The sequence below is a fragment of the Neoarius graeffei genome, chromosome 17 (assembly GCF_027579695.1).
Source record: "Neoarius graeffei isolate fNeoGra1 chromosome 17, fNeoGra1.pri, whole genome shotgun sequence".
Classification (NCBI taxonomy): Eukaryota; Metazoa; Chordata; class Actinopteri; order Siluriformes; family Ariidae; genus Neoarius; species Neoarius graeffei.
Window position 1 is genome coordinate 68,445,444 of NC_083585.1, and position 25,180 is coordinate 68,470,623.

Genomic DNA, 25,180 nt, shown 5'->3' on the forward strand with positions numbered 1-25,180 from the left:
ACTCATTCTGCAGCTAGATGCTAACATTAGCCAGGGTACTGCTTAGCACTTATTTAGACAATTGCTGTTTTGCTAACGTGTCTGTGTCTCTGAAGTGTTTTGGCTTGAGGTTTAATAACTAGTGAGAGTGCTAACTGGTTCATTCGCCAACTTGCTGTAGCATGCTAACTGGCTAGTTTCCTCCAGCTCAGAGCTAATTTGGCTGAATCACGGCTAACAAGGATGCAGCTGTCCGTGTGCTTAATGTAGGTAATTCACTGAGTCGTGATTTAACAACTTACTAGCGGAATTGCTAATTAGCTAGTGTTAGAGTTTTGGTTGATATATTAAATATGTTCATATTCTTCCGCTAAATGCTAATGGTGGGACACCATGGCTCAGTTGACTATGGCGCCATACCATAAATCCGGGGACCTGGGTTCGATTCTGACCCGAGGTCATTTCCCGATCGCTCTCTGTCTCTACACTGTCCTATCCAATAAAGGTGAAAAAAAGCCCAGAAAAATTCTTTTAAAAAAAAATGCTAATGGTAGGAAAGTTCCTGGCTGATTAATAAATGCTAACTCCGTTATGCTTATCAAGTGAACACCAGCTAGTTCACTTGATAACGTTCTGTTTTGCTAACTGAGGAACGATGGAATCAGTAACTAGCTAGTTTAGTCATGTTCAAGTTTTGATTAATGGTAATATTCTGCTGCTAAATGCTAACATTAGTCAAGACAACAGAAGGTTTTAAAAAAAAGCACTAATTGCTGTTTTGATAATTCATGAGTGTTCTAACTGTTTGTGCAGTGCTGGTTTAATAACTACCTAGCGTGCTAACTGGTTAAATTAATAAGTAACAGGTATACTAACTGACTAGGTTCTAATTCAATATAGTGCTAACTGGTTTGCTAGCTGGCTTGCTAAGTGAGTAATGGTTTAACTTGCTGGTTGGTACCGTTCTGGTTTTGGTTAAATGTTAATCTTCCAATGCTAAATGTTAACATTAGCCCAGTTACCGACTGCCTAGAAAGTGCTAACTGGCCGTTTTGTTTCCTGCGTTATGTTGTGGTTGTTTCTTACCTGGCTAGTGTGCTAAAGGTTAACATTTTGGTGATCGTTTATATTTAGCTGCTAAATAAAGTTAGCTATCTGGATAAAGTGTTGTTTTGGGAGCTGATATTAGCATTGGGTAAATGTTTGCTAGTAAAATAGCAGGTTTGCTGTCAGTACACTATGAAGTTTATGAATATAAATTCAGTCTTGGGCTGATATGTTGGCTAATAAAAGTTTATTTTAAATTTTACAAACATCAGTTTACTTCACACTAGCTTTATGATGAATGCCTGACTAGTGACTCAAATAAAAAGCGATGTGTTCGAGTGCTCACTCGTCTGTTCTGTGCCTGTGTGGTTTTATAGATGAGAAGAACACTACTAGCGGTGAACGCTTACAAGAAACTGTGAATTGTTTGCAGATGAGATGAGAAGTCATTAGTGCTCACTCAGGATAAGCACGAGCCCAGATTTCATCAGAAACAGAAAGAAAAGTGCTAATTGATGGAAATGTTTCCTGGAAATTACAGCTAATGGGAATTTCCTGAGCACTGCATCCGAGGCGTTGTCAGTGAAACGGAACCCAGTCACAGCTTCGGAGCTTTAATCCAAGCTGAAGTCTCAGGGGTTTAATCTCACAGCCGAATAATGCCAGAGCGAGAAACGTTCACGTGGTTTCTGTACACCATTTACGTTAAACTGATCTCATATAACATTTATAATCATTTTACTTGTGTTTAATAAGGATGAAATAATCAGTGCTCTGAGGACGAGTTTATGCAAATCACATTTAATTATTCAAATTCACAACATTAAAGCTCTTGTTTTATTGGGCGATCAACTGACATGCATGTTAATTTTTTTTTACACAAATTGTTAGTTTCCACCCCCCCCCCCAGACTTTTCTCCCTAATTTGGTCATGTTCCCGCCCACCACACCGCTCTCCACTATCCTGACAGCTCCCATCGTGTGCTTCCTCTGAGGCACGTGACACCAGCTGACCGCATACTTTTGAACATCAGGGGCGGAGTAACACACTCCATCCGCCCACCTCCAAACTCATGAGTTCACAGACGCCCCCGATTGCTTGGTGTTGCTGTGATTGGCAGGCGAGAGACAGTAAACCCCTCCTCCCTCCCTGAGAGCACGGCCAATTCGAACCAGAGAGCTCTGAATGACAGGGCGAAGGATTTTCTGAGTCTAGAAAGTTAACTTAAAGTTAATATTTTGATATTAATATTTATATTAATATATAATATTAATATTTTATTTTAAAGTTTAATATTTTTTGTTGGAGTCTTTAAATTTAGACATAAATTGTTCTTTTGGTTGGTGGATTTTTGACACATTTTTTGACTCCTGTTCATGAGTGGGGTTTTACTGCAACTTTTTTTTTTTTTAACTTTTGTATACGAGTCCTTTTTTCTTGTTTTTTTGTTTTGTTTTATTTTTTTGAACATGAACTCTTCTCCCCTCTGATGAGTTGGGTTTTATATATTTTTTGTTGGACCCAAGCTGTTTTTTTTTTTTTTGGGGGGGGGGGGGGGGGGGGGGGGGGGGCAGTTCTTTTTCTTTGGCCATATATATATATATCCAGAGGTGGAAAGAGTACTAAAATATTATACTCAAGTACAAGTACTGTTACTCTGATGAAATTCTACTTAAGTACAAGTAAAGTTACCAGACAAAAAATCTACTCAAGTAAAAGTAAAAAGTAGATCATTTAAAATGTACTTTGAGTAAAAGTAAAACGTTACTTTTAACAATGGGTGTTTTCTGCCTCCATTGTGTTGTGCAAAAATGAAAAAGAAGAGGAAACAAGGATATATGTACATCTCAACCCAGATGTTTTATTTAAAGGAAGTGTATCAAATTGAATGCTTAGGATAATGCTGCATTAAAACTGAGACAAACAAAAAAGGTCAATACACACAGTCATGTCGTTTACATCGCCCTGACCACACACAAAGCATTGTACACGAAATATGAAAGTGAAATGTTGCACCGAAATCTCGTAGCTTGCCTGTGTGCACTGGGTGTTATTGAACAATTCAATTCAAACATTATTTGTTTTGCTTAGTATTCCTTTCTGGCCTGTTGGATGTAGAATGGTAGGAGGACTGATCACGTCAGGTTGGCGAGCTAACTTGCTTGCATGATTAGCCAACCGAATAACAGACTAGTTACCGTTATGTTACAGTACCAACAGGTTGCTACTTCAACATTAGCAATGCCATCCACTATTTTTGGAATATAACCAGCCTATTGTCGGTTTTACTATGGAAAGGAAACATTATGATCAGGGGCGCAGATACATTTTTTGAACTGGGGGGGGAAAAAAACTGGAGGGGACAAAGCTGCCAGCAAACCAACCCCAACCCCGATATGCCTGTCAAACTTGTTGTGGGTAACCATAGCAACCAAGCTCGAGCTCGCAACCTGTGCAGTCTGTGCAGCTCAACCAACCGAATATCAGTCTTTGTTTTGTTTTATGTGAGTTGTTGCAACTATGTATACACTGCTGTGCACCTCAATAAACCGAATGGTAATTAGTCTTTTGATTTTTCCGTGAGGTTTGCCTTATGCAAAGAAAGACAGCATAGACGTTTTTTCCTCCCTATAAGTGGGGGGGACCGAACGAGGTGAATTTAAATCTGGGTGGGACGAATCCCACCCGTCCCACCCTCTATCTGCGCCCGTGATTATGATGCCAATGACAATACTTACCTCAACATGCTTGCGCAGATTAGACATCGAATTTTTGTATGCCGCAATGGTTGTCTTCTTGGTTGTCTTCATAATCTGCATTGCATAATGAAACTGTCACCCCTTTTCTCTACGAAGCTGAAGTGATCACGTATGTAGGGCCAGGGGTGCACTTCATTACTGGAAGAAATTGCATTTTCTGCAGGGTCGTCCACCATAGGTTCCTCGGTCTCCTCCATGTCTGCAGGGGCGCTTTATCAATACCCATGGCCCAGGGGCTAGGCCCCGCATAGGCTACCTGTCAACCCTACCCTTACCGTTGGCCAGGAAAACACTCTTATTTTATTTGCAATACGTGTCAAGCATTTACAGTGTAAGCGCGTAATTAGCCTAGAAGCCTACGATAGGTTACGTTTGGCTCAGCGTAGCTGCGCAAGGCCCACGCTCACATCGCTCAACACATCCGACCACAGAGGGAGAGAAGAACGCGCGCATTATCATTACAGAGCCGGTTCTGATTATTAACACGGACAGGACAGTGATACTGCGTAACTTTCACGCAGGGGCATGGCCAGAGATAACCACACAAGCGCGCGTGCGCTAATGTAGACCTATGTGTTGTAAACATAAAACACACACACCTACAGACAAGTCCTTTTAAAAAATAAAATACATAAAAATAGCTCGGCGGCATGAAAACAAACATTCACTGCAAGACAAGGTGCCCTAGAATCGCCATCAGTTTTTAATATCTACATATATGGACTTTGTTGTCAGGATTGCACAGCATGAGATATCAAAACTGTACCCAGATACAGGCTTCAAGTTCAGATATTGCATTCCAAATGAGGTATCCACAAGAGAAATGCGTACGAAAGCATGAGCATCAGGAGAGGGTTGCATAACAGAGATTCTATACGCAGATGATCAGGCCATACTCGCTGGATCCATCGAGGAGCTTCAGAATATTCTTCAGTTGTATGATAAGACCTACACCCACTTTGGTTTACAAATATCATATGTCAAAACAGAAACAATGGCTTTTAATGTCAATGAGGATATCAAATGTAAACCAAGTATCATTTCCCTTGGCGGCACTAATATTAAAAACGTCCGCACCTTTAAATATCTTGGTTATAATGTCAGCAACTGTGATGAATCCTCACACTTCCTGCATGCTAGGATAAGTGCTGCATTCATGAAATGGAATGAACTGAAACACGTTCTAACCAACCACCGAATACTACTAAAAACCCGTATAAAGTTCCTAGTGGCATGCGTTCGATCTCGCCTCCTGTACAGCACACAGGCATGGCAACTATCATCCAGTGAAATTCACAAAATTGAGGTAGTGTGGCACGGCTTCCTAAGGAAAATGATTAAAGGTGGATATAAACGAAAGAATGCCCCGACCAAAAGAACACTACAAATGAAGATATAGACTGGAGCTACAAGATGTCCAATGCTGACCTCCGGAAACTGACAGGAACCCAGGATAGTTTTATATAAACTATCCTGCTACGTACAACAACTAAAATATATTGCTCACGTTTGCCGGATGGGCAATAACCAAGTGCAAAAGCAGCTCCTGTTTGACAAAAATGGTTACAAATGGACGAAATGGGAAAATCTGCTGGGCATAGACACCCAACAGATAAGACGTATGATGATGGACAAATCAAACTTTGAGCAACTGCTGCAACTGCTACAGCAGAAGCACCCCTAGAGAGTTTAACTTTTGACAGGGGAACATGATGATGATGATGATGATGAAGGTACTTGGCTCGGCGGCCACATGAAACGTAAACACCATGGACAGCGGCCAAACTCATAACTCTACAGACTGAAATACACGAAACCAAGTCCTACTAGGGTCTATTTTACCGATCTATGTTCAAGCATCATGCAAGTCTTCCTTCTCCTTGAATAAGACCGTGCATTCAACTGCCTTTTTGACATGACTGCATCGAAATACCACTTGCAACAATATTTCACGCACTCCATCAAGAAAAAAGTTAAACATGATGAACACGGGCATACTGTTTTGAGCATACGATTTTTTAAAAAGAAACTAGCTACATCAAAGTCCTTCAATAAACCCATCCTTTAGCGCAAATGAGCTTAACCTAGTTCAAAGCATGACGCTAGCAGTAGCTGCATAAGGCAAAATCATGTGGGCCTTTCGTCAACAACAAGCCACGGCGGGCAAACATTAATAATCAAGCGTCCTTACCTTAAAACGTTGTCTTGACCACAGAACTTCTCAAGTATTTCACTTAAATCCACACGGGTTAACAACACACCCAACACAGCTAGCGAGAAATGTGGATCTGCGCTAGCTTTGTATTGCTATTCCCCTCAGTATGCTTACTCTGTCTGCTGCCCGAACTGTGAACATTATAGGCTACAATCTTTTCATCAATTTCTTCAGTAGATGCCGTTTTAGACATTTTATTATCCCCATCGAAATATGCCATTATACTAACAGGATTATAACTCAAATCACACGACACGTATTCAAATCACAACTGATTTATTTTACTGTTGGACAGATCATAGCATATCTAGCCTAGCTGCACAGAGCCTAGCTGCTGGTAGGCTGATAACTGATAAGTAGCTGATATTCTGAACAGATTGGTGATCCTTACCTTAAAAAAGTCTGTGACTTTAGGCAGCGATTCTATCATTACCTGCATCTCTCTCTTTTTCCTTTTATGCGCCCCGCTAACATGTGAACGCTTCATCTTTCAAAGCCTCTAATTTGTGTCTCAGTAGTCTGCAGTCTTTGGCGCGCTTTCGTGCGTGACGTTACATTTTGTTACATTTTATTCTGGTCCAGTTGTGGGTGTTCGTTTCGCGAACCACATCCACCATGTCTCTTACAGCAGGCTACTGTGCGCTCATTTATTTCTAACCTTATTTCTATCCGTACATTAATGTAGGCCCACGATTCCGACAGTTTATTATTTTATTAATATTACAAGGCCCCTGATTGGCTGTGGCCCAGGGGTTTGAGCCCCCCCCCCTTAAAGCGCCGGTGCATGTCCGCCATCGTCTGTGTGAGACTCTCGCGCGCGACAACTGTCCTTCCCGTGATTCATTTCCAGAACGCATTTCCCCTTCTCCGTTTTAGCCTTTTTAAAATTTTTTATTTATTTATTTTTTTACTCAGTAACGGTTGTGATGTAAAATGTACCGAAGTACACTACTTAAAAGAAAACATACTTAAGTAAAAGTAAAAGTACACTCTTTAAAAATTACTTGAAAAAGTATAAGTACACAAAAAAGCTACTCAAGTACAGTAACGCGAGTAATGTAATTCGTTACTTTCCACCTCTGTATATATATATATATATATATATATATATATATATATATATATATGTGTGTGTGTGTGTGTGTGTTGGGTTTATAATTTAATTGGACAATTTTTTAAATGTCTTATTTTTTGGGACATGATGGGTTTTTTCCCCCCTTTTTTTTTTTTTACATTTTTGGATACAATCGTTTTTTGATACATATTTAATTTTGGCGGCACGGTGGTGTAGTGGTTAGCGCTGTCGCCTCACAGCAAGAAGGTCCTGGGTTCGAGCCCCGGGGCTGGTGAGGGCCTTTCTGTGTGGAGTTTGCATGTTCTCCCCGTGTCCGCGTGGGTTTCCTCCGGGTGCTCCGGTTTCCCCCACAGTCCAAAGACATGCAGGTTAGGTTAACTGGTGACTCTAAATTGAGCGTAGGTGTGAATGTGAGTGTGAATGGTTGTCTGTGTCTATGTGTCAGCCCTGTGATGACCTGGCGACTTGTCCAGGGTGTACCCCGCCTTTCGCCCGTAGTCAGCTGGGATAGGATCCAGCTCGCCTGCGACCCTGTAGAACAGGATAAAGCGGCTACAGATAATGAGATGAGATATTTAATATTTTTTCCAGACATGAGGGTTTTTTTAGCCTAGTAAACTAGACCCACCCGCCTAGCGGCCAAAAATATTTTTGCCTAGCAAGTGGGTCTAGCCTCGCACCATATCAACAAAACACCCCGGGCATCAGATCGTGCCCGCCAATCACAACGCAAGGTTTTTGTTTGGATTCTTTGGGCGGGCTTTTGCAGGAGTGACGACAAAGCTGCGCGACGCTGGAGAAAGCACAACAGGAAAGATGGCTACGGCTAGTGAACAGCGCTCGTTTGACTCCGCTTTGGAATCAGTTTTAGAAGAATTAGACTTGGAGTTTTCGTTGAAACATGAGCAGGAAGAGGCTCTCCGCTCATTCCTTTTCAAGAAGGACGTTTTCGCTGTTTTGCCGACCGGCTATGGCAAAAGTCTGATCTACCAGCTGGCTCCGCTCGTAGCCAAAAGGATGGGGCTAGTTTGTGCAGTACGAAGAATTAATAAACAGCTTTGAAACATTACTTTTTGATTGTTTCTTATTTTCCCGTTATTTTAAATTTAAGGGAAATTATTTCACCAAACACCACTAAATAAAAACTCTCAAAAACAGTTTAAGCAAACACTTGAAAAACACTTGGAAAAAATAAGAGTGTATGTTAAGTATGTGGTACAGACTCTAAACTTGTGGTCATTATCTCCAAACTTCTTAATATCTAGAACCTGTTTATTAATTAATACGCATTTTGAAAAATAATTTATTTCAAGGCCTCCCCCACTGCTTTCTGTCGCTCTGACTACGTCACAGTCACTGTTGCGCTGATTGGTCAGAGCGTTGGCCTATACGCACAGAGACAGTTTGAAAGACAGCGGTTTGTTCCTCCCACACCTGTCGGAAATGTCTACGACCGAGACCAGACTAAATATTCACATTTAGTCTGGCTTGCCAGGCTAGGGGGTTTTTTTGTTTGTTTTTTTTTACATTTTTTGACACAATCTATATTTGCCCACAAGTTGTTGTTTTTTCTTGGCTATGTGACGCTGCAGCTTCCCCGTGCTGGGTTCGTCACTAGCCGTCTTGGTCTGCCAGTGTTTTGGTTTGTGTTTTGTGTTTGTCTCTCGGCTAGCAGGGGGCGCTCGAGGGCTCTGATGACGTGACTAATTGGTGGTGTAATTAGGAGCCGGATAAAATCTGGACCTCTCAGTCCATGAGACAGGCTTGCTTGCTCGACATCACGCTTGCTGCCCCCCACTTACTTTTATTTACCTTTTCGCACTGCGTTCCATTACGCTGATATACACTACAGTTTTGCTTCGTTTTACATTTACTGACTTCTGTAGATAGTTTTTTAATAAACTTAATTTTGTGTTTGATATACGTCGGTGTGGTCTCCCCCTCTTTATGTTGTGGCGGGCTTGAGCCAGGAGGTCATGACAGCTATTTTATTGTATTTATTTTAATTATATTTTTCAATATAAGCTCATTTTTCCACCAGCTGAGTGTTTGTTAGGACACATGGTTCTTTTACAGCTTTGTACTTTTTTTTTTTAAACCACCCAAGTTGCTCCATTGCCCAATTAAGAATCTAAAACTGTGTGTGTGTGTGTGTGTGTGTGTGTGTGTGTGTGAGACTGACCTCCATGGGAAAGGCCTTGAAGTTAACGGTGTGTTCGGAGCCTCTCTGGTTCTCTTTGCCCCAGTGGAACCGAACTTCATGCAGCTCGAACTCGTGATCGCTGGGCAGAGGGCCTCCGGTTACCACTGCAGGGGGACGCGAGGGAGAGACGGAGCAGAAACACACTTAAAGTCTTTCCTTTTTAAAGGAGTGATAAAATAGGACAGCTGATTTATAGTTGGTTGAGTGAACTGACTTCCTGTTCTGTCACCACAGGTGCATGCTGGGTACCTGATTTGGACTTGAGCATGATCCTGACGGTGTGTCCTTCGTTGATGACCTCACAGTCTCGACACACCACGTAGTTGGGCGTTAAACCAACTTCCAGCAGCCTGGGGTCGTAACGAGCCTCTCTTGAGTTCAGGTTTATGGGAGACTGGTTCTCTCCGTTCGCTTCTGGGAACAGCAGACCCCACTCCACACCTACACACACACACACACACACACACGTCCTCATATTACTGTTTTTGTGAAGGATCCTGTTTGAACTTATGTTACAGCAGCTATAAACCATCACCACAGTCTCGGAATGATCCGTTACTATAGAAACAATAATGAACTCGTTCTGATACATTAACATTAATATAAACCTGCGATGTGGAGCTGCACGACTGTCAGAGCTGCTGTACTTGAACTTTAATCAACATCTTCTGACCAATCAGAGTCCAGGAGCGAGGTGTAAGCCCTTATCCGTGCTCATTATTAAACCTTAATGCTGTTGTAGTTCCATCAAGAGTAAATCAGATGGAAACACAACTTTATTTATTTATTTTTTTAATTAGCACCACATGCACCTTCCCCAGATACAGGAACATGCCGTTCCTCCTGAGAATGCAGTGGAAACCCAGGCAGTTCTCGGTCATGTAATCAGACTGAGATCAGACCTGTCTTGAGCAGATTAACATCAGTGCTGAGTGCTGCAGTTTCTCAGGGACAAATACAGCCTGCAAACCACAAACGACCTTCAGAGAACAAAGCGTGTCTGGTGGAAGGCCACAAGCGCAGAGAACCAGGTCATGGAACAGTTACAGTTGCGTGCGAGAGCTGAGTTTACTCCAACACTTAGACACGAAGACAGAGTCACTCACTCCATCAAGAGTCGATTATTATTATTAATAAATGAAGGCTTTGAGAATGTTAATCAGAAGGAATGATAAACAGCGTCATCTCATGACAGAAAACTAAATGTGTTTTCATGAAAGAAACATGTTCTTTCTGGTGTAGAAAAAAAGACACGTACAGCAATTAATAACAGTGTGTGCATGCGGGTGTTAGAGTCAGTGATGAGCTTCAGGAGAATAAACAGTGATTTTATCACCTTTTTACTCATCATTAGTATGAATACACAGGTGATTATTGGAAATCGTGCCCTCTGATTGGTCAAGAGATTCGGATTATTTATTTGTCGAGCTACTCGGCAATACGGCTCCAATCACGTTGTCACTGTAAGCGAGGAAGAATTACAAATGATGAAAGAAAACGCTGTTCCTAAAATAAAAGCACTAAAGATCTTACAAAGTTTGGTCTAAATCTATCTAAAGGTAAAGCGGGATTGGGATTTATTTATTTTATCGATTTCAGAACAAAGGATTTTATGTGACTCGGCGTAAATCAGTGACACGAGTTTGTGCCGCAATGTTATTACACTTACATGAAGATTTTGAAGATAAGTAAATCTCATCTCATCTCATTATCTCTAGCCGCTTTATCCTGTTCTACAGGGTTGCAGGCGAGCTGGATCCTATCCCAGCTGACTACGGGCGAAAGGCGGGGTACTCCCTGGACAAGTCGCCAGGTCATCACAGGGCTGACACATAGACACAGACAACCATTCACACTCACATTCACACCTACGCTCAATTTAGAGTCACCAGTTAACCTAACCTGCATGTCTTTGGACTGTGGGGGAAACCGGAGCACCCGGAGGAAACCCACGCGGACACGGGGAGAACATGCAAACTCCACACAGAAAGGCCCTCGCCGGCCCCGGGGCTCGAACCCAGGACCTTCTTGCTGTGAAGCGACAGCGCTAACCACTACACCACCGTGCCGCCCCCTGTATATTTATACTAAAACAATTATCCACCTCAGACTCAGTGAATATCGAGGAATAATCACCTCGACTTCATCCAGTGATTATTAATTAACATTAAATTATTCATGAAACTTATTATTATTTATGTGTTACGACTCTATTGAAGCTTTTCAAAGGGGGGAAAATCAATTCAAGCATTTGACCTTTTTTTTTTGGGCCAAAAATATTTGTTGGCCATTTAACTTTGATCCACATGATCCAGCTAAAAGTATGTGCACCCTTGACCATCAGATCCACATGTTCCTGATAAACGTCTCATTCCAGATTTATTCTTTCTTTGTCATGACGTTATAATAAGCTCCACTTCTCCTCCTCTTCTCCTCTCCTCCCCACTCCTCCTCTCCACTCCTTCTCCTCTCCTCTCTTCTGTGAAGGCTTTTCGCTAGATTTTGGGGCGTGGCTGTGAGGATTTCTGTTCATTAGGTTCAGCTTGTGAGCAGTAGTGAGATCAGGTCCTGATCTGATCTTCCAGTTCATCCCAGAGGGGTTGAGTTCAGTCAGGGCTCTGTGCAGGACACTCGGGTTCTTCACTCCAACCTGCACACACCATGTCTTCATGGAGCTCTGTGCTTTGTGTACAGGAGCATCATCATGGGTCTCTTAGTTCCAGTGATTGGGTTCATCTGTATCTCTGGTGGATTTGGTGATTGGACTATTTCAATTCAGTTTTGCATTGAAACATCCAACACTTTGGACTTTCTGAACCATACAGACGATCAGAACTCTGGGATCAATAATGAACCCGTGGCTGTGTTATGTATCAGAGGAATCACTAATACAAGTTGTCGGAAAATAATGCAGGAATAATTCATGAGATTCCCAAGTTTGCATGTCCTCCTGCCCTCTAGTCATGTGATCTCGTCTCGGCTGCTTCCAGCCAATCAGATCTCACAGAACTAAATTTATCTCAGCAAAGAACGATGGCTTTCTTTTCTGTGTCTTTAATGAAGAAGCTAAATAAAGCTCCTCAGAGCTCCAGAGTCCCATCGCTATTAACGGTGACGTTCCTGTAAGACTGAAAAACACCTCGAGGGCATTTCACCATGTTCTCATTTCTGCTGTGTTGCTCCACCCCACCCCACCCCACCCTACCCCACCCTCCATTTGTTCTCCTTACAGTTTCTTCTGTAAATTTCCTGATGAGTTCTGAAGAACAGGAGGTGAATCCTCATCATCTGCTCAAACGAGCTGCATTTAAAACAATCCACAAAGCTGATTAAAAATAGTACAAAGGTTTAGAGTTAGGGGAGGGGTTAGAGGCGGAGTTAGGGTTTATATACATTTAAAACATTGTTCATAAGAACTAGAAGGGAAATATGAGCACAGTGTGTTTATTCACTCCCACAGAGGCTCTCTGACAGTTCTGGGGTTTAACCCAATCACCTTCCAGTCACTAGCTCAAAACTAATCCCCATTCACCAGCCCATGTGTTCAGGGAGGGTTTACACTCGGAACACCGGCGCTTGTGCCATCGCTGGCGGATCTCACACAGCGGCAGCGTTAGCTAGCTAGCTCAGTTAGGTTGTGTGGATCGAACGCATCTCTGAACTCTGATGCTCAAGTTCTAATTCTCATAACCACCTGTGAGGGGGCGGAGCTTCATAAAATAAAAAGGAGGAAGTGTTAAAGTTTGTAGCATGATGTCATCAATTCTACCAATTTACAGAACATCACTAACTGCACCAAAACAAACGACTTTTTTTTCTTGATTGCCAATTTTTCAATCCTGGTTTAAAACTGCAGATTTCTGGTATGGCCTTACAGCAAAAGTATTGGCACCCTGATATTTACATATTTAAAAAGAAAGCCATTCATTGAGGTCTGGGATTTTTGTTTTCTGCATTCGTGCTTCAGTAGAAATGAGCATTTTTTCCAAAAGTCTCATCTCATCATCTCTAGCTGCTTTATCCTGTTCTACAGGGTCGGAGGCAAGCTGGAGCCTATCCCAAGTGAAAAAGAGAAAGTTGCATGGAAATGTTTTTATGTTGTTGGATGTTAAAAGAAGAAAAATAAAATCTTACTCCAGGTTTAAAATTGTTACAGTGGCTTCTGATAATGGACCAGATTTATTTCTCTTTTCCTTTTATGTAAAGAATGCGAGTGGTGTGTATGTTTATCTTGACAGATTTATATTTTTCCAGAGTGTATATGTGCATTATTAGTTTGAAAACATTGTTAGTTGTAATTGAGTATTTTAGTTCCAGTAATAATCTTGTTTTAATTAAATTAAATGATTATTATTGTTATTATTTTACATTTTGTGCATTATGACTGTCTGAAATGACTAAAACTATGGCCTAATGGTTAGAGAAGCAGCTTTGGGACCAAAAGGTCGCTGGTTTGATTCCCTGGACCAGCAGGAATGGCTGAAGTGCCTTTGAGCAAGGCACCAAACCCCCAACTGCCCTCCAGGCTGCTCTGGGTACGCGGTACATCACTCTGGATAAGAGCGTCTGCTCAATGCCCGTAATGTTAGTAATAGTAAATGCACCTGATGTAGAGGAATTTAAAAACGTAGTAGAGGAATAAAGAACCAAACTATTTAAGAAATTTTCAATAATTATAACTAAAAGTTATAAAAAATAAATAAAAGGGGCGTCACCACAAAATGTGTTCATTTAGTCAAAAAAAGAAAAAAGTTGTTTTATTGAAATGTTCCAAATCTACAATTATTTTTAAAATTTTGTTTAAAGATATCTGTGAAGTTTATTGATTCATTGCAATTTGCATACAGATCAAATAGAGCGGTGGATGATGATGTATCCTTTGCCTTACGTACTGTGCTCCGACACCTAGAGGGCAGGGATACGTATGCCAGGATGTTATTTGTTGACTATAGCAGTGCCTTCAATACCATCAGACCTTCTTTTCTAATACCCAAGCTTTTAGACCTGGGCCTCTGCACCTCCATCTGCAGGTGGATACAGGATTTCCTAACAGGCCGCCCCCAGACAGTTAGAGTTGGCACTACATACTCAGCCCCTATAGTGCTAAACACCGGAGCACCTCAAGGCTGCTGTCTTAGTCCACTATTATATAGTCTGTACACTTATGACTGCATTGCAAAACATCCCACTAACAGTATTGTGAAATTTGCAGACGATACTACTGTGGTAGGACTTACTGACAGCAATAATGAAACCGCCTACAGGGATGAGGTGAGTAATCTAATCATGTGGTGCCACAGAAATAACCTGTCCCTCAGTGTGGGGAAAACTAAGGAAGTCATTATAGAGTTCAGAAGAAACAAACCCACACATACACCTGTCTATATTAACAACTCCCCAGTTGAAATTGTCAACACCTTTAAGTTCTCCAAAAAAAGTCAAAGAGTCCCATATACGTTTTTCGTACATACGTACGTACGTTGGGGAGTGCCTGTTAGAGAGCACACTCTGTCTAGGCCGTCGGCATGGTGAGGTAGGGTGGCCAGTTCCTTTCCTCGCCGCCTTTAACTTCCCCAGCGTTTCCACCAGGTCCCCATTCACTGCTGGGTGGACAGGAGGCGAACCCCAGATCACCGTCCGAGGCGAGGCTCGAACCGGGGACCGTTCGCTTGGCGGTCAAGCGCTCTAACCACTTGGCCACCTCGCCTCTTAAGTTCCACATTTCAGACTCCCTCTTATGGTCCTCACATATCAGCTGTGTCATTAAGAAGGCACAGCAGAGACTTTATTCCCTGAGGCGTCTCAAGAAATATGGTAAGTCTCATCTCATCTCATCTCATTATCTGTAGCCGCTTTATCCTGTTCTACAGGGTCGCAGGCGAGCTGGAGCCTATCCCAGCTGACTACGGGCGAAAGGCGGGGTACACCCTGGACAAGTCTCCAGGTCATCACAGGGCTGACACATAGACACAGACAACCATTCACACTCACATTCACACCTACGCTCAATTTAGAGTCACCAGTTAACCTAACCTGCATGTCTTTGGACTGTGGGGGAAACCGGAGCACCCGGAGGAAACCCACGCGGACACGGGGAGAACATGCAAACTCCGCACAGAAAGGCCCTCGCCGGCCCCGGGGCTCGAACCCGGACCTTCTTGCTGTGAGGTGACAGCGCTAACCACTACACCACCGTGCCGCCACAATATGGTAAGTCCCTCAACATTCTACAGAACTTTTACCGCTGTACTATTGACAGTATATTGACAGGTAACATCGTAGTGTGGTTTGGCAGGACTACTTCACATGATCTTAATCTTCTAGCAAGGGTGGTCAAAACTGCCTCTAGAATTATTGGGGCTCCACTTGAACCGCTCCAAAATATATACTGGAAACGCAGTACTAAGAAGGCACTAAGTATTATGTGGGATTCTAGTCATCCCGCACACAATTTCTTCTCCCACCTCCCATCAGGGAGGCGTTTGCAGAGTATCCAAACACGCACATCACGTTTCAGGGATAGTTTTTACCCCCGGGTAATTAGGCTAATGAATGATAATTCAGGGTGGCACGGTGGTGTAGTGGTTAGCGCTGTCGCCTCACAGCAAGAAGGTCCGGGTTCGAGTCCCGTGGCCGGCGAGGGCCTTTCTGTGTGGAGTTTGCATGTTCTCCCCGTGTCCGCGTGGGTTTCCTCCGGGTGCTCCGGTTTCCCCCACAGTCCAAAGACATGCAGGTTAGGTTAACTGGTGACTCTAAATTGAGCGTAGGTGTGAATGTGAGTGTGAATGGTTGTCTGTGTCTATGTGTCAGCCCTGTGATGACCTGGCGACTTGTCCAGGGTGAACCCCGCCTTTCACCCGTAGTCAGCTGGGATAGGCTCCAGCTCGCCTGCGACCCTGTAGAACAGGTAAAGCGGCTACAGATAATGAGATGAGATAAAGAGATGAGATAATGAGATGAGATGAGAATGATAATTCAACTGGAAGGAGGACTGAGGTCTGAGCTTACTAGGTTTACTGTACTTGGATGTTTTTTAATGTTATTTATAGCCTTTCTTTTATTTATTGAACGGTGCGGAGAGAGTGCCAAGGCGCATTGTTTTCATTGCCGTGGTACTCTGTACTAATATGCATATGACAAATAAACCTGACTTGAATTGAAGTTTGTTGTTGGTGGAGCTAGTCCCGAGAAGTGAGTGAAAATGTTTATGATATCATCAGCAGCAGCAAAACAAAAAATCAGCTGGAAACTGTGACGTGTAAATTGAGATTCAGACACTGACTCGGGGGTTTTACACTATAATATTTTGCTGATCGGTACATTATAGATGAAGGAAAGTATTTATGGCAGAATGAGATAATGGATGTGTATGAGATTTATTGATGCTCTTGTTCCCTCCCTCCCACATGACACATTCAGCGATGCCACATCTCATCTCATCTCATTATCTGTAGCCGCTTTATCCTGTTCTACAGGGACGCTGGCGAGCTGGATCCTATCCCAGCTGACTACGGGTGAAAGGCGGGGTTCACCCTGGACAAGTCGCCAGGTCATCACAGGGCTGACACTAGGGTGACCACCTGCTCATAAGCCCAAGGGGGGCAAGGGGTATGTTTTTGAGGGACAATGTGGGACGCCGCCCCCACTGCGCCGCGCCGGCCGCTGGAAGACTCACAGATAGTGGTTTACCCATTTCTAGCACATACATGGTATATCAATAATACCCTATTCTGCTGTTATTGGTGATGTATGGTCATGAACAGGCCACCAAATGTGGTTTTTTTTAAATAAACATAATATTTTGACCATTCAATGACTTGACAGACACACTTCCACTTATGATTTACTGAAGCTACTCAATTTTATTTATTTTCCATTACAATTCATTCACTTTAAATCAATCATAATATAATATTGAGTCTGAGGCTTTGCAGTGCATCAGAACAGCAGGAATAGTGACAAGTCTCCATTTAGTTTTCAGTGGATTAACAGGAATTGTAGTGGCTCAGCACCACAGAAACAGTAGAAAAAAAGTCTCTTAACTCACAACCGCAGTCACTTTGTCAGCTAGAGAGTCGTTTTTAGGTCGGAGGAAAGCATCCATAGATTTAGACGTTTCTTTCTGTTGCACACGTTTCTTGTGAGTCTCCGCGAGCCTGTGTCGTTTCACATCGTATTCCCCGCCATGGAACTGAGATCCATGCATGCATGTCCGATTGAGAAAGATGTTTTGCAAAGGTCACAAAAAGCCCTCTCGGTATCCCCCTCAACCCCTTTCAGCCACAAATATTCATTTTCCCATTCTTTCCTGTACATACACCTTCTCTTTTTAACTGGAGGTGGCGGTGCCTCGCCTGCCATCTCCCTTTCTCCATTTTTTAATATGAAAGCAATGCATGCGTTGCACCTGCGTCCCTCATCACTGTCTGTGCACGTGAGTGCGGTGTCATGGCAATAACAAAAAGTTGACAACAACCAGTCAGTTGTGAGGGGTGTGTGTGGTTTTGTTCTACAGTCTATAGTGGCGACGGTGGTGTGCTGAAATGTCAAGTAATATTCGTTTGGCTGCCTGGGTGGCCCGGGGAGAGCGACATCCCTCTCAGCAAGCATCGATTATGCGGGACACGTTCTGAATTTGCGGGACGCATAAATTCGGCTTCAAATGCTGTACGCGCACGCGCTATGCGGGACAGGTGGTCACCCTAGCTGACACATAGACACAGACAACCATTCACACTCACATTTACGCTCAATTTAGAGTCACCAGTTAACCTAACCTGCATGTCTTTGGACTGTGGGGGAAACCGGAGCACCCGGAGGAAACCCACGCGGACACGGGGAGAACACGCAAACTCCACACAGAAAGGCCCTCGCCGGCCACGGGGCTTGAACCCGGACCTTCTTGCTGTGAGGCGACAGCGCTAACCACTACACCACTGTGCCACCCGTGATGCCACATGAGACGTATAATGGATTTCACTCACTAATGAACCAGGAACACGACCCAGAGGGACTCACACTGCATTAGAGGTTTTGTTCATATGGTGCAGTTTATAGATAAAACCATGACGCTCTGATGTCACTGCAGAACCAAAAGAACCGGGTCAGGTTCTCGACCCTGCATGACAACCTTCCAGCTGATTTATTTCTATACGAGTGAGAAGCTGAGAGAGGAAAATAATCAGCTTCAAAATGGTAACAGTAACACTGCTTCATCACACACACACACTTATATAAAATATATATTTATCCTTATTTTAATGATTAAAACCATAAAAGAGTGAAAGCTACTTTTAGCTGATAGTTTCCTGAATTTTTTTAACAAAAACTAGAAATAATTTAATAGACGATCAGTTCTCACTAAACTCAACTCGAATTAATGTAGAATAAAATAAATTAATTAGAGTTTAGTTTATTGAGAACTGATTGTCTATTAAATTATTTTAGGTTTGTTGAGAACTCACTGTCAGGAGCAAAACATGAATTATTTAATAAAAAGAAAGCAAATTGCCTTTTATAGTACGTCATATGGAAGCCAAGTCAAAATCCTCAGTGTGTGTGTGTGTGTGTGTGTGTTAGAGAAACCTGTAGGGGAAATACTCAACTTCTCCTACTGGTGTTTGCACATGATAGGCTGTGCTGTCGTGAATGAGAGAGAGAGAGTGTGTGTGTGTGTGTGTGTGTGTGTGTGTGTGTGTGTGTGTGTGAGAGAGAGAGAGAGAGAGAGACAGACACGGATGTTGCTCAGGTAGTTCAAATAATACTCTGTGTTTGACTTGCCATTGAAGAAAAGTATTACATTTGAATAAAGGCCGAGACGCACAGCGACATTCGCCTCCATCCTCACACTGATCAAACCGATTCCTCAACACTGACTGTTCTGTCTCCTGTGCTTTATAAACACACACACACACACACCCCTGTGGGACACCTGAAGAGGACACGAGGTGCTGTGTGTCCATTATAAAGTCTCCTGTCCTTATTCTGTGTTCTAAAAGGGACAGGAATTATCTCAGGAGCGTGAGCATGTCCCCTACTGAGGGGATCTGACCTCTAGCTAAAGGAGCTTTAAATAAAAAGTTCTGTGTTCAGAAATTAAACAGGGAATAAATCACTTCGGGGTCATGCAGTTACAGGAAATTAATGTACAGCCAGGATGTGATGTAGCTGTTACCTTGATGATGGTGTTCGTTTTCCATAACGACACGCCCCCGAGTGCTTTATTCCTCTTACACCACACCCACTGACGGTGATTTTCCATTTATGAAAAAAAAACCACCACGTCATACTTTATCTCTATAGTTACACCTAATGTTTCTCACCTACATTAGAGCAGCTATAAATCTGCTCAGTCGCCCCGCGCTAGCCGGTCTTTAGTCTTAAATAATGCAAAAAAAACAACAAAAACCCACCCCGCAGCTTTTTTTTCTTGACATTCCCAAGAAACCATAAAGAAGTGTAAAACACACACACACACACACACACACACACACACACACACACACACACACACACACACACTCTCCAGCTTCACCTCGGACTGTTAAAGTTCTGAAACTGGAGACTCATTCCAGGAACTTTACACAAAAACAAACGACTCCATGCTGGAGGAAAACTTCACCGTATCGACGATGACGAGTCGCTGTGAATGAGCCGTTACCATAGAAACGGTAACATACTAATATAGAAGGAGCTCATTAATTCTAAATAAACCTGCAATTACAGAAAACTAATCAACACCTGACGACCAATCAGAACATTCAACTCTGAAGAAAAGAGGGAAAATGAAAAAGTCTACTGGAAAGGAGGAGAGGTTTCTTCTCTCCCCCTCTCTCCTTCCTTCCTTCCTTTCATTCTCTTCCATTATGAACACAAACACGTTCAAACTGACGAACTTTTTTGAAGAAATACTTTGTGAGCACATTATAACACGCACACACACACGAGCACATTGTGTTCAACAGCAGCTCAGTGATTTTCTAACCACAATAAGATGTGTGTTCAGAGTTCACTCTGGTGTTTCACTCAGAGATAAACGAGTGCAGACTGTCGCTCAGCTCTTTACCTTCCTCATAGCCCCAGCTCAGCTCTTCTTTCCCAGGTAAGGAATCGGACTCCTCCATCACAGGGTCTGACATTCAGACGCTCCGGCTCCCTTCCTCGGCTCTGTTCCAGGAGTGAGTGAGTGTGTGTGTGTGTGTGTGTCTGTCACTTCAGAGCCATAAAACCAAGGGGAAAAAGCTTGACCAACAGAATCACAGCCAAAGAGCTTTCAGTCTCTCCTTCCTTCAGTCTCTCCTTCCTTCAGTCTCTCCTTCAGCTGTTCACTTGTCTTCTTGTTCCCTTTCTCCCCCTCACTCTCCCTCTCTCTCTCACACACACACACACACACACACACACACACTTTTCCTCTTCCAGGTAACTCAAGGCTGCAGAACGACCTCCTCTCTCAGCTCCATTCCATACACCGCTTTCAAACCTCCTAACTGAAGTAGAGCAGAGTGAGGCTCTCACACACACACACACACACACACACTGTAGGCGGTGACTCTCAGATCTCTGTAGCAGCACGTTAAAACAGCTGAGCAGCTCAAACTGGTTAAGAGTCCAACCACGAAAGCACACACACACACACACACACACACTGAGAGGAGAAAAGGGTGAGGTTACAAAAACACCCAATTAGAAATAAGAAAAGATGGGGGGGGGGGGGGGGGGGGAGCAGGAAAGTTACATAAAAGAAAAAGAAAGCTGGATAGAAGGAAAGATAAAAGGGGGAGAGAAAGAATGATGATCCTCAGGGTTAACCTTTAAGAATAAAAAATAAATAAATCAATGATGAGGAAGAAAAATGAAAGACCAAAAAATAAAAAGGAGAAAAAAAGAGAGTTAAAAAAAACAGAAAAGCTGGAAGATAAAAAAGACTGACAGACCAAGAAGCGAACAAAAGAAGAGAAAAAGATGAACAGGAAATTGAGATTTAATTTGAGTAAAAGTGAATTGTTTCATTGCAACCTGCAGATGAGTGTAAAGATGAAACTAAAGAAAGAAAAGAGACGAAGAAAAATAAAGGAGAAATAATCAGAGAGTGAAGAGAGGAAATGAGCTGCTGGTGGGGGGAAATAATCAATAATGAAAAACATACAGAAAAAAGATGAAGAGACGAGGACAGAAAGATGAGAAGAAAACAGGCAGAAAAAATAATAAAGAAAAGAAAAAAATAAAAGGTGTGTTTAGTGCAAGTTCTGAAGAGGAGAGAGGGGGAGGAGTGCAGGAGAGAGGAGGAGAGAGGAGGAGAGAGGAGGGGAATGGGGAGGTGAGAGGAGAAAGGAGGAGAGAGGAGAAAGGAGGAGAGAGGAGGCAGAGAGGGGAGGAGAGAAGGGGAGGGAGGCAGAAGGGGAGAGAGGAGCAGAGGGGAGGGGAGAAAGGAGCAGAGGGGAGGGGAGAGAGGAGCAGAGGGGGAGGGAGGCAGAGAGAGGAGGAGGGAGGAGACTGCTGTTGGAGGGATTTTACAGCAGAATGGACAAGGGGCTTTCTGTACTCACCACAATACACTCTGTGTGTGTGTGTGTGTGTGTGTGTGTGTGTGTGTGTGTGTGTGTGTGTGTGTATATGTGTGTGTATAGTGGGGCAAAAAAGTATTTAGTCAGCCACCAATTGTGCAAGTTCTCCCACTTAAAAAGACGAGAGAGGCCTGTAATTTTCATCATAGGTACACTTCAACTATGAGAGACAGAATGAGGGAAAGAATCCAGGAAATCACATTGTAGGATTTTTAATGAATTTATTTGCAAATTATGGTGGAAAATAAGTATTTGGTCAATAACAAAAGTTCATCTCAATACTTTGTTATATACCCTTTGTTGGCAATGACAGAGGTCAAACGTTTTCTGTAAGTCTTCACAAGGTTTTCACACACTGTTGCTGGTATTTTGGCCCATTCCTCCATGCAGATCTCCTCTAGAGCAGTGATGTTTTGGGGCTGTCGCTGGGCAACACGGACTTTCAACTCCCTCCAAAGATTTTCTATGGGGTTGAGATCTGGAGACTGGCTAGGCCACTCCAGGACCTTGAAATGCTTCTTACGAAGCCACTCCTTCGTTGCCCGGGCGGTGTGTTTGGGATCATTATCATGCTGAAAGACCCAGCCACGTTTCATCTTCAATGCCCTTGCTGATGGAAGGAGGTTTTCACTCAAAATCTCACGATACATGGCCCCATTCATTCTTTCCTTTACACGGATCAGTCGTCCTGGTCCCTTTGCAGAACAACAGCCCCAAAGCATGATGTTTCCACCCCCATGCTTCACAGTAGGTATGGTGTTCTTTGGATGCAACTCAGCATTCTTTCTCCTCCAAACACGACAAGTTGAGTTTTTACCAAAAAGTTCTACAGTGGTGCTTGAAAGTTTGTGAACCCTTTAGAATTTTCTATATTTCTGCATAAATATGACCTAAAACAACATCAGAGTTTCACACAAGTCCTAAAAGTAGATAAAGAGAACCCAGTTAAACAAATGAGACAAAAATATTATACTTGGTCATTTATTTATTGAGGAAAATGATCCAATATTACATATCTGTGAGTGGCAAAAGTATGTGAACCCCTAGGATTAGCAGTTAATTTGAAGGTGAAATTAGAGTCAGGTGTTTTCAATCAATGGGACGACAATCAGGTGTGAGTGGGCACCCTGTTTTATTTAAAGAACAGGGATCTATCAAAGTCTGATCTTCACAACACATGTTTGTGGAAGTGTATCATGGCACGAACAAAGGAGATTTCTGAGGACCTCAGAAAAAGTGTTGTTGATGCTCATCAGGCTGAAAAAGGTTATAAGAGCATCTCTAAAGAGTTTGGACTCCACCAATCCACAGTCAGACAGATTGTGTACAAAGGAGGAAATTCAAGACCATCGTTACCCTCCCCAGGAGTGGTCGACCAACAAAGACCACTCCAAGAGCAAGGCGTGTAATAGTTGGCGAGGTCACAAAGGACCCCAGGGTAACTTCTAAGCAACTGAAGGCCTCTCTCACATTGGCTAATGTTAATGTTCATGAGTTCACCATCAGGAGAACACTGAACAACAATGGTGTGCATGGCAGGGTTGCAAGGAGAAAGCCACTGCTCTCCAAAAAGAACATTGCTGCTTGTCTGCAGTTTGCTAAAGATCGCATGGACAAGCCAGAAGGCTATTGGAAAAATGTTTTGTGGACGGATGAGACCAAAATAGAACTTTTTGGTTTAAATGAGAAGCGTTATGTTTGGAGAAAGGAAAAACACTGCATTCCAGCATTAGAACCTTATCCCATCTGTGAAACATGGTGGTGGTAGTATCATGGTTTGGGCCTGCTTTGCTGCATCTGGGTCAGGACGGCTTGCCATCATTGATGGAACAATGAATTCTGAATTATACCAGCGAATTCTAAAGGAAAATGTCAGGACATCTGTCCATGAACTGAATCTCAAGAGAAGGTGGGTCATGCAGCAAGACAACGACCCTAAGCACACAAGTCATTCTACCAAAGAATGGTTAAAGAAGAATAAAGTTAATGTTTTGGAATGGCCAAGTCAAAGTCCTGACCTTAATCCAATGGAAATGTTGTGGAAGGACCTGAAACGAGCAGTTCATGTGAGGAAACCCACCAACATCCCAGAGTTGAAGCTGTTCTGTACAGAGGAACGGGCTAAAATTCCTCCAAGCCAGTGTGCAGGACTGATCAACAGTTACCGCAAACGTTTAGTTGCAGTTATTGCTGCACAAGGGGGTCACACCAGATACTGAAAGCAAAGGTTCACATACTTTTGCCACTCACAGGTATGTAATATTGGATCATTTTCCTCAATAAATAAATGATCAAGTATAATATTTTTGTCTCATTTGTTTAACTGGGTTCTCTTTATCTACTTTTAGGACTTGTGTGAAAATCTGATGATGTTTTAGGTCATATTTATGCAGAAATATAGAAAATTCTAAAGGGCTCACAAACTTTCAAGCACCACTGTATTTTGGTTTCATCTGACCATATGACATTCTCCCAATCCTCTTCTGGATCATCCAAATGCTCTCTAGCAAACTTCAGACGGGCCTGGACATGTACTGGCTTAAGCAGGGGGACACGTCTGGCACTGCAGGATTTGAGTCCCTGGCGGCGTAGTGTGTTACTGATGGTAGCCTTTGTTACTTTGGTCCCAGCTCTCTGCAGGTCATTCACTAGGTCCCCCCGTGTGGTTCTGGGATTTTTGCTCACCGTTCTTGTGATCATTTTGACCCCACGGGGTGAGATCTTGCGTGGAGCCCCAGATCGAGGGAGATTATCAGTGGCCTTGTATGTCTTCCACTTTCTAATAATTGCTCCCACAGTTGATTTCTTCACACCAAGCTGCTTACCTGTTGCAGATTCAGTCTTCCCAGCCTGGTGCAGGTCTACAATTTTGTTTCTGGTGTCCTTTGACAGCTCTTTGGTCTTGGCCATAGTGGAGTTTGGAGTGTGACTGTTTGAGGTTGTGGACAGGTGTCTTTTATACTGATAACGAGTTCAAACAGGTGCCATTAATACAGGTAACGAGTGGAGGACAGAGGAGCCTCTTAAAGAAGAAGTTACAGGTCTGTGAGAGCCAGAAATCTTGCTTGTTTGTAGGTGACCAAATACTTATTTTACCGAGGAATTTACCAATTAATTCATTAAAAATCCTACAATGTGATTTCCTGGATTCTTTCCCCCCATTCTGTCTCTCATAGTTGATGCGAAACATCGGAGAATTTTTAAGGCAGCATCACAGAGCTGGTGTGTGTGTGTGTGTGTGTGTGTGTGGGGGGGGGGGGGGGGTGTGCTCCTGCATCAGCGTTACCCAGAAGGATGGAAGAGAACAGGTGTGAAAAAGGTGCTTCAGCCTGCTGTCA

General features: G+C 43.0%; 2 protein-coding genes across 3 annotated transcripts in view; both read right to left on the minus strand.

Moving 5' to 3' along the window:
* ca8 (carbonic anhydrase VIII) overlaps positions 1-20,908 on the minus strand; it is a 37,464-nt gene extending 16,556 nt beyond the window's left edge. Inside the window, exons 1-3 of one of the 2 annotated variants that reach the window (XM_060897914.1) lie at positions 20,345-20,908; positions 9,529-9,720; positions 9,259-9,383 (exon numbers count right to left, since the gene is read on the minus strand). In XM_060897914.1, coding sequence (XP_060753897.1) covers positions 9,259-9,383; positions 9,529-9,720; positions 20,345-20,417 — 390 coding nt within the window. In that variant the 5' untranslated portion in view covers positions 20,418-20,908. The remainder of the gene's footprint in view (positions 1-9,258; positions 9,384-9,528; positions 9,721-20,344) is intronic. The other variant, XM_060897913.1, reaches the window with a different exon arrangement.
* The window catches only part of LOC132864475 (NLR family CARD domain-containing protein 3-like), a 1,256,659-nt gene that overhangs the window by 762,469 nt on the left and 469,010 nt on the right, over positions 1-25,180 (minus strand). The gene's annotated exons all lie outside the window — the stretch shown is intronic.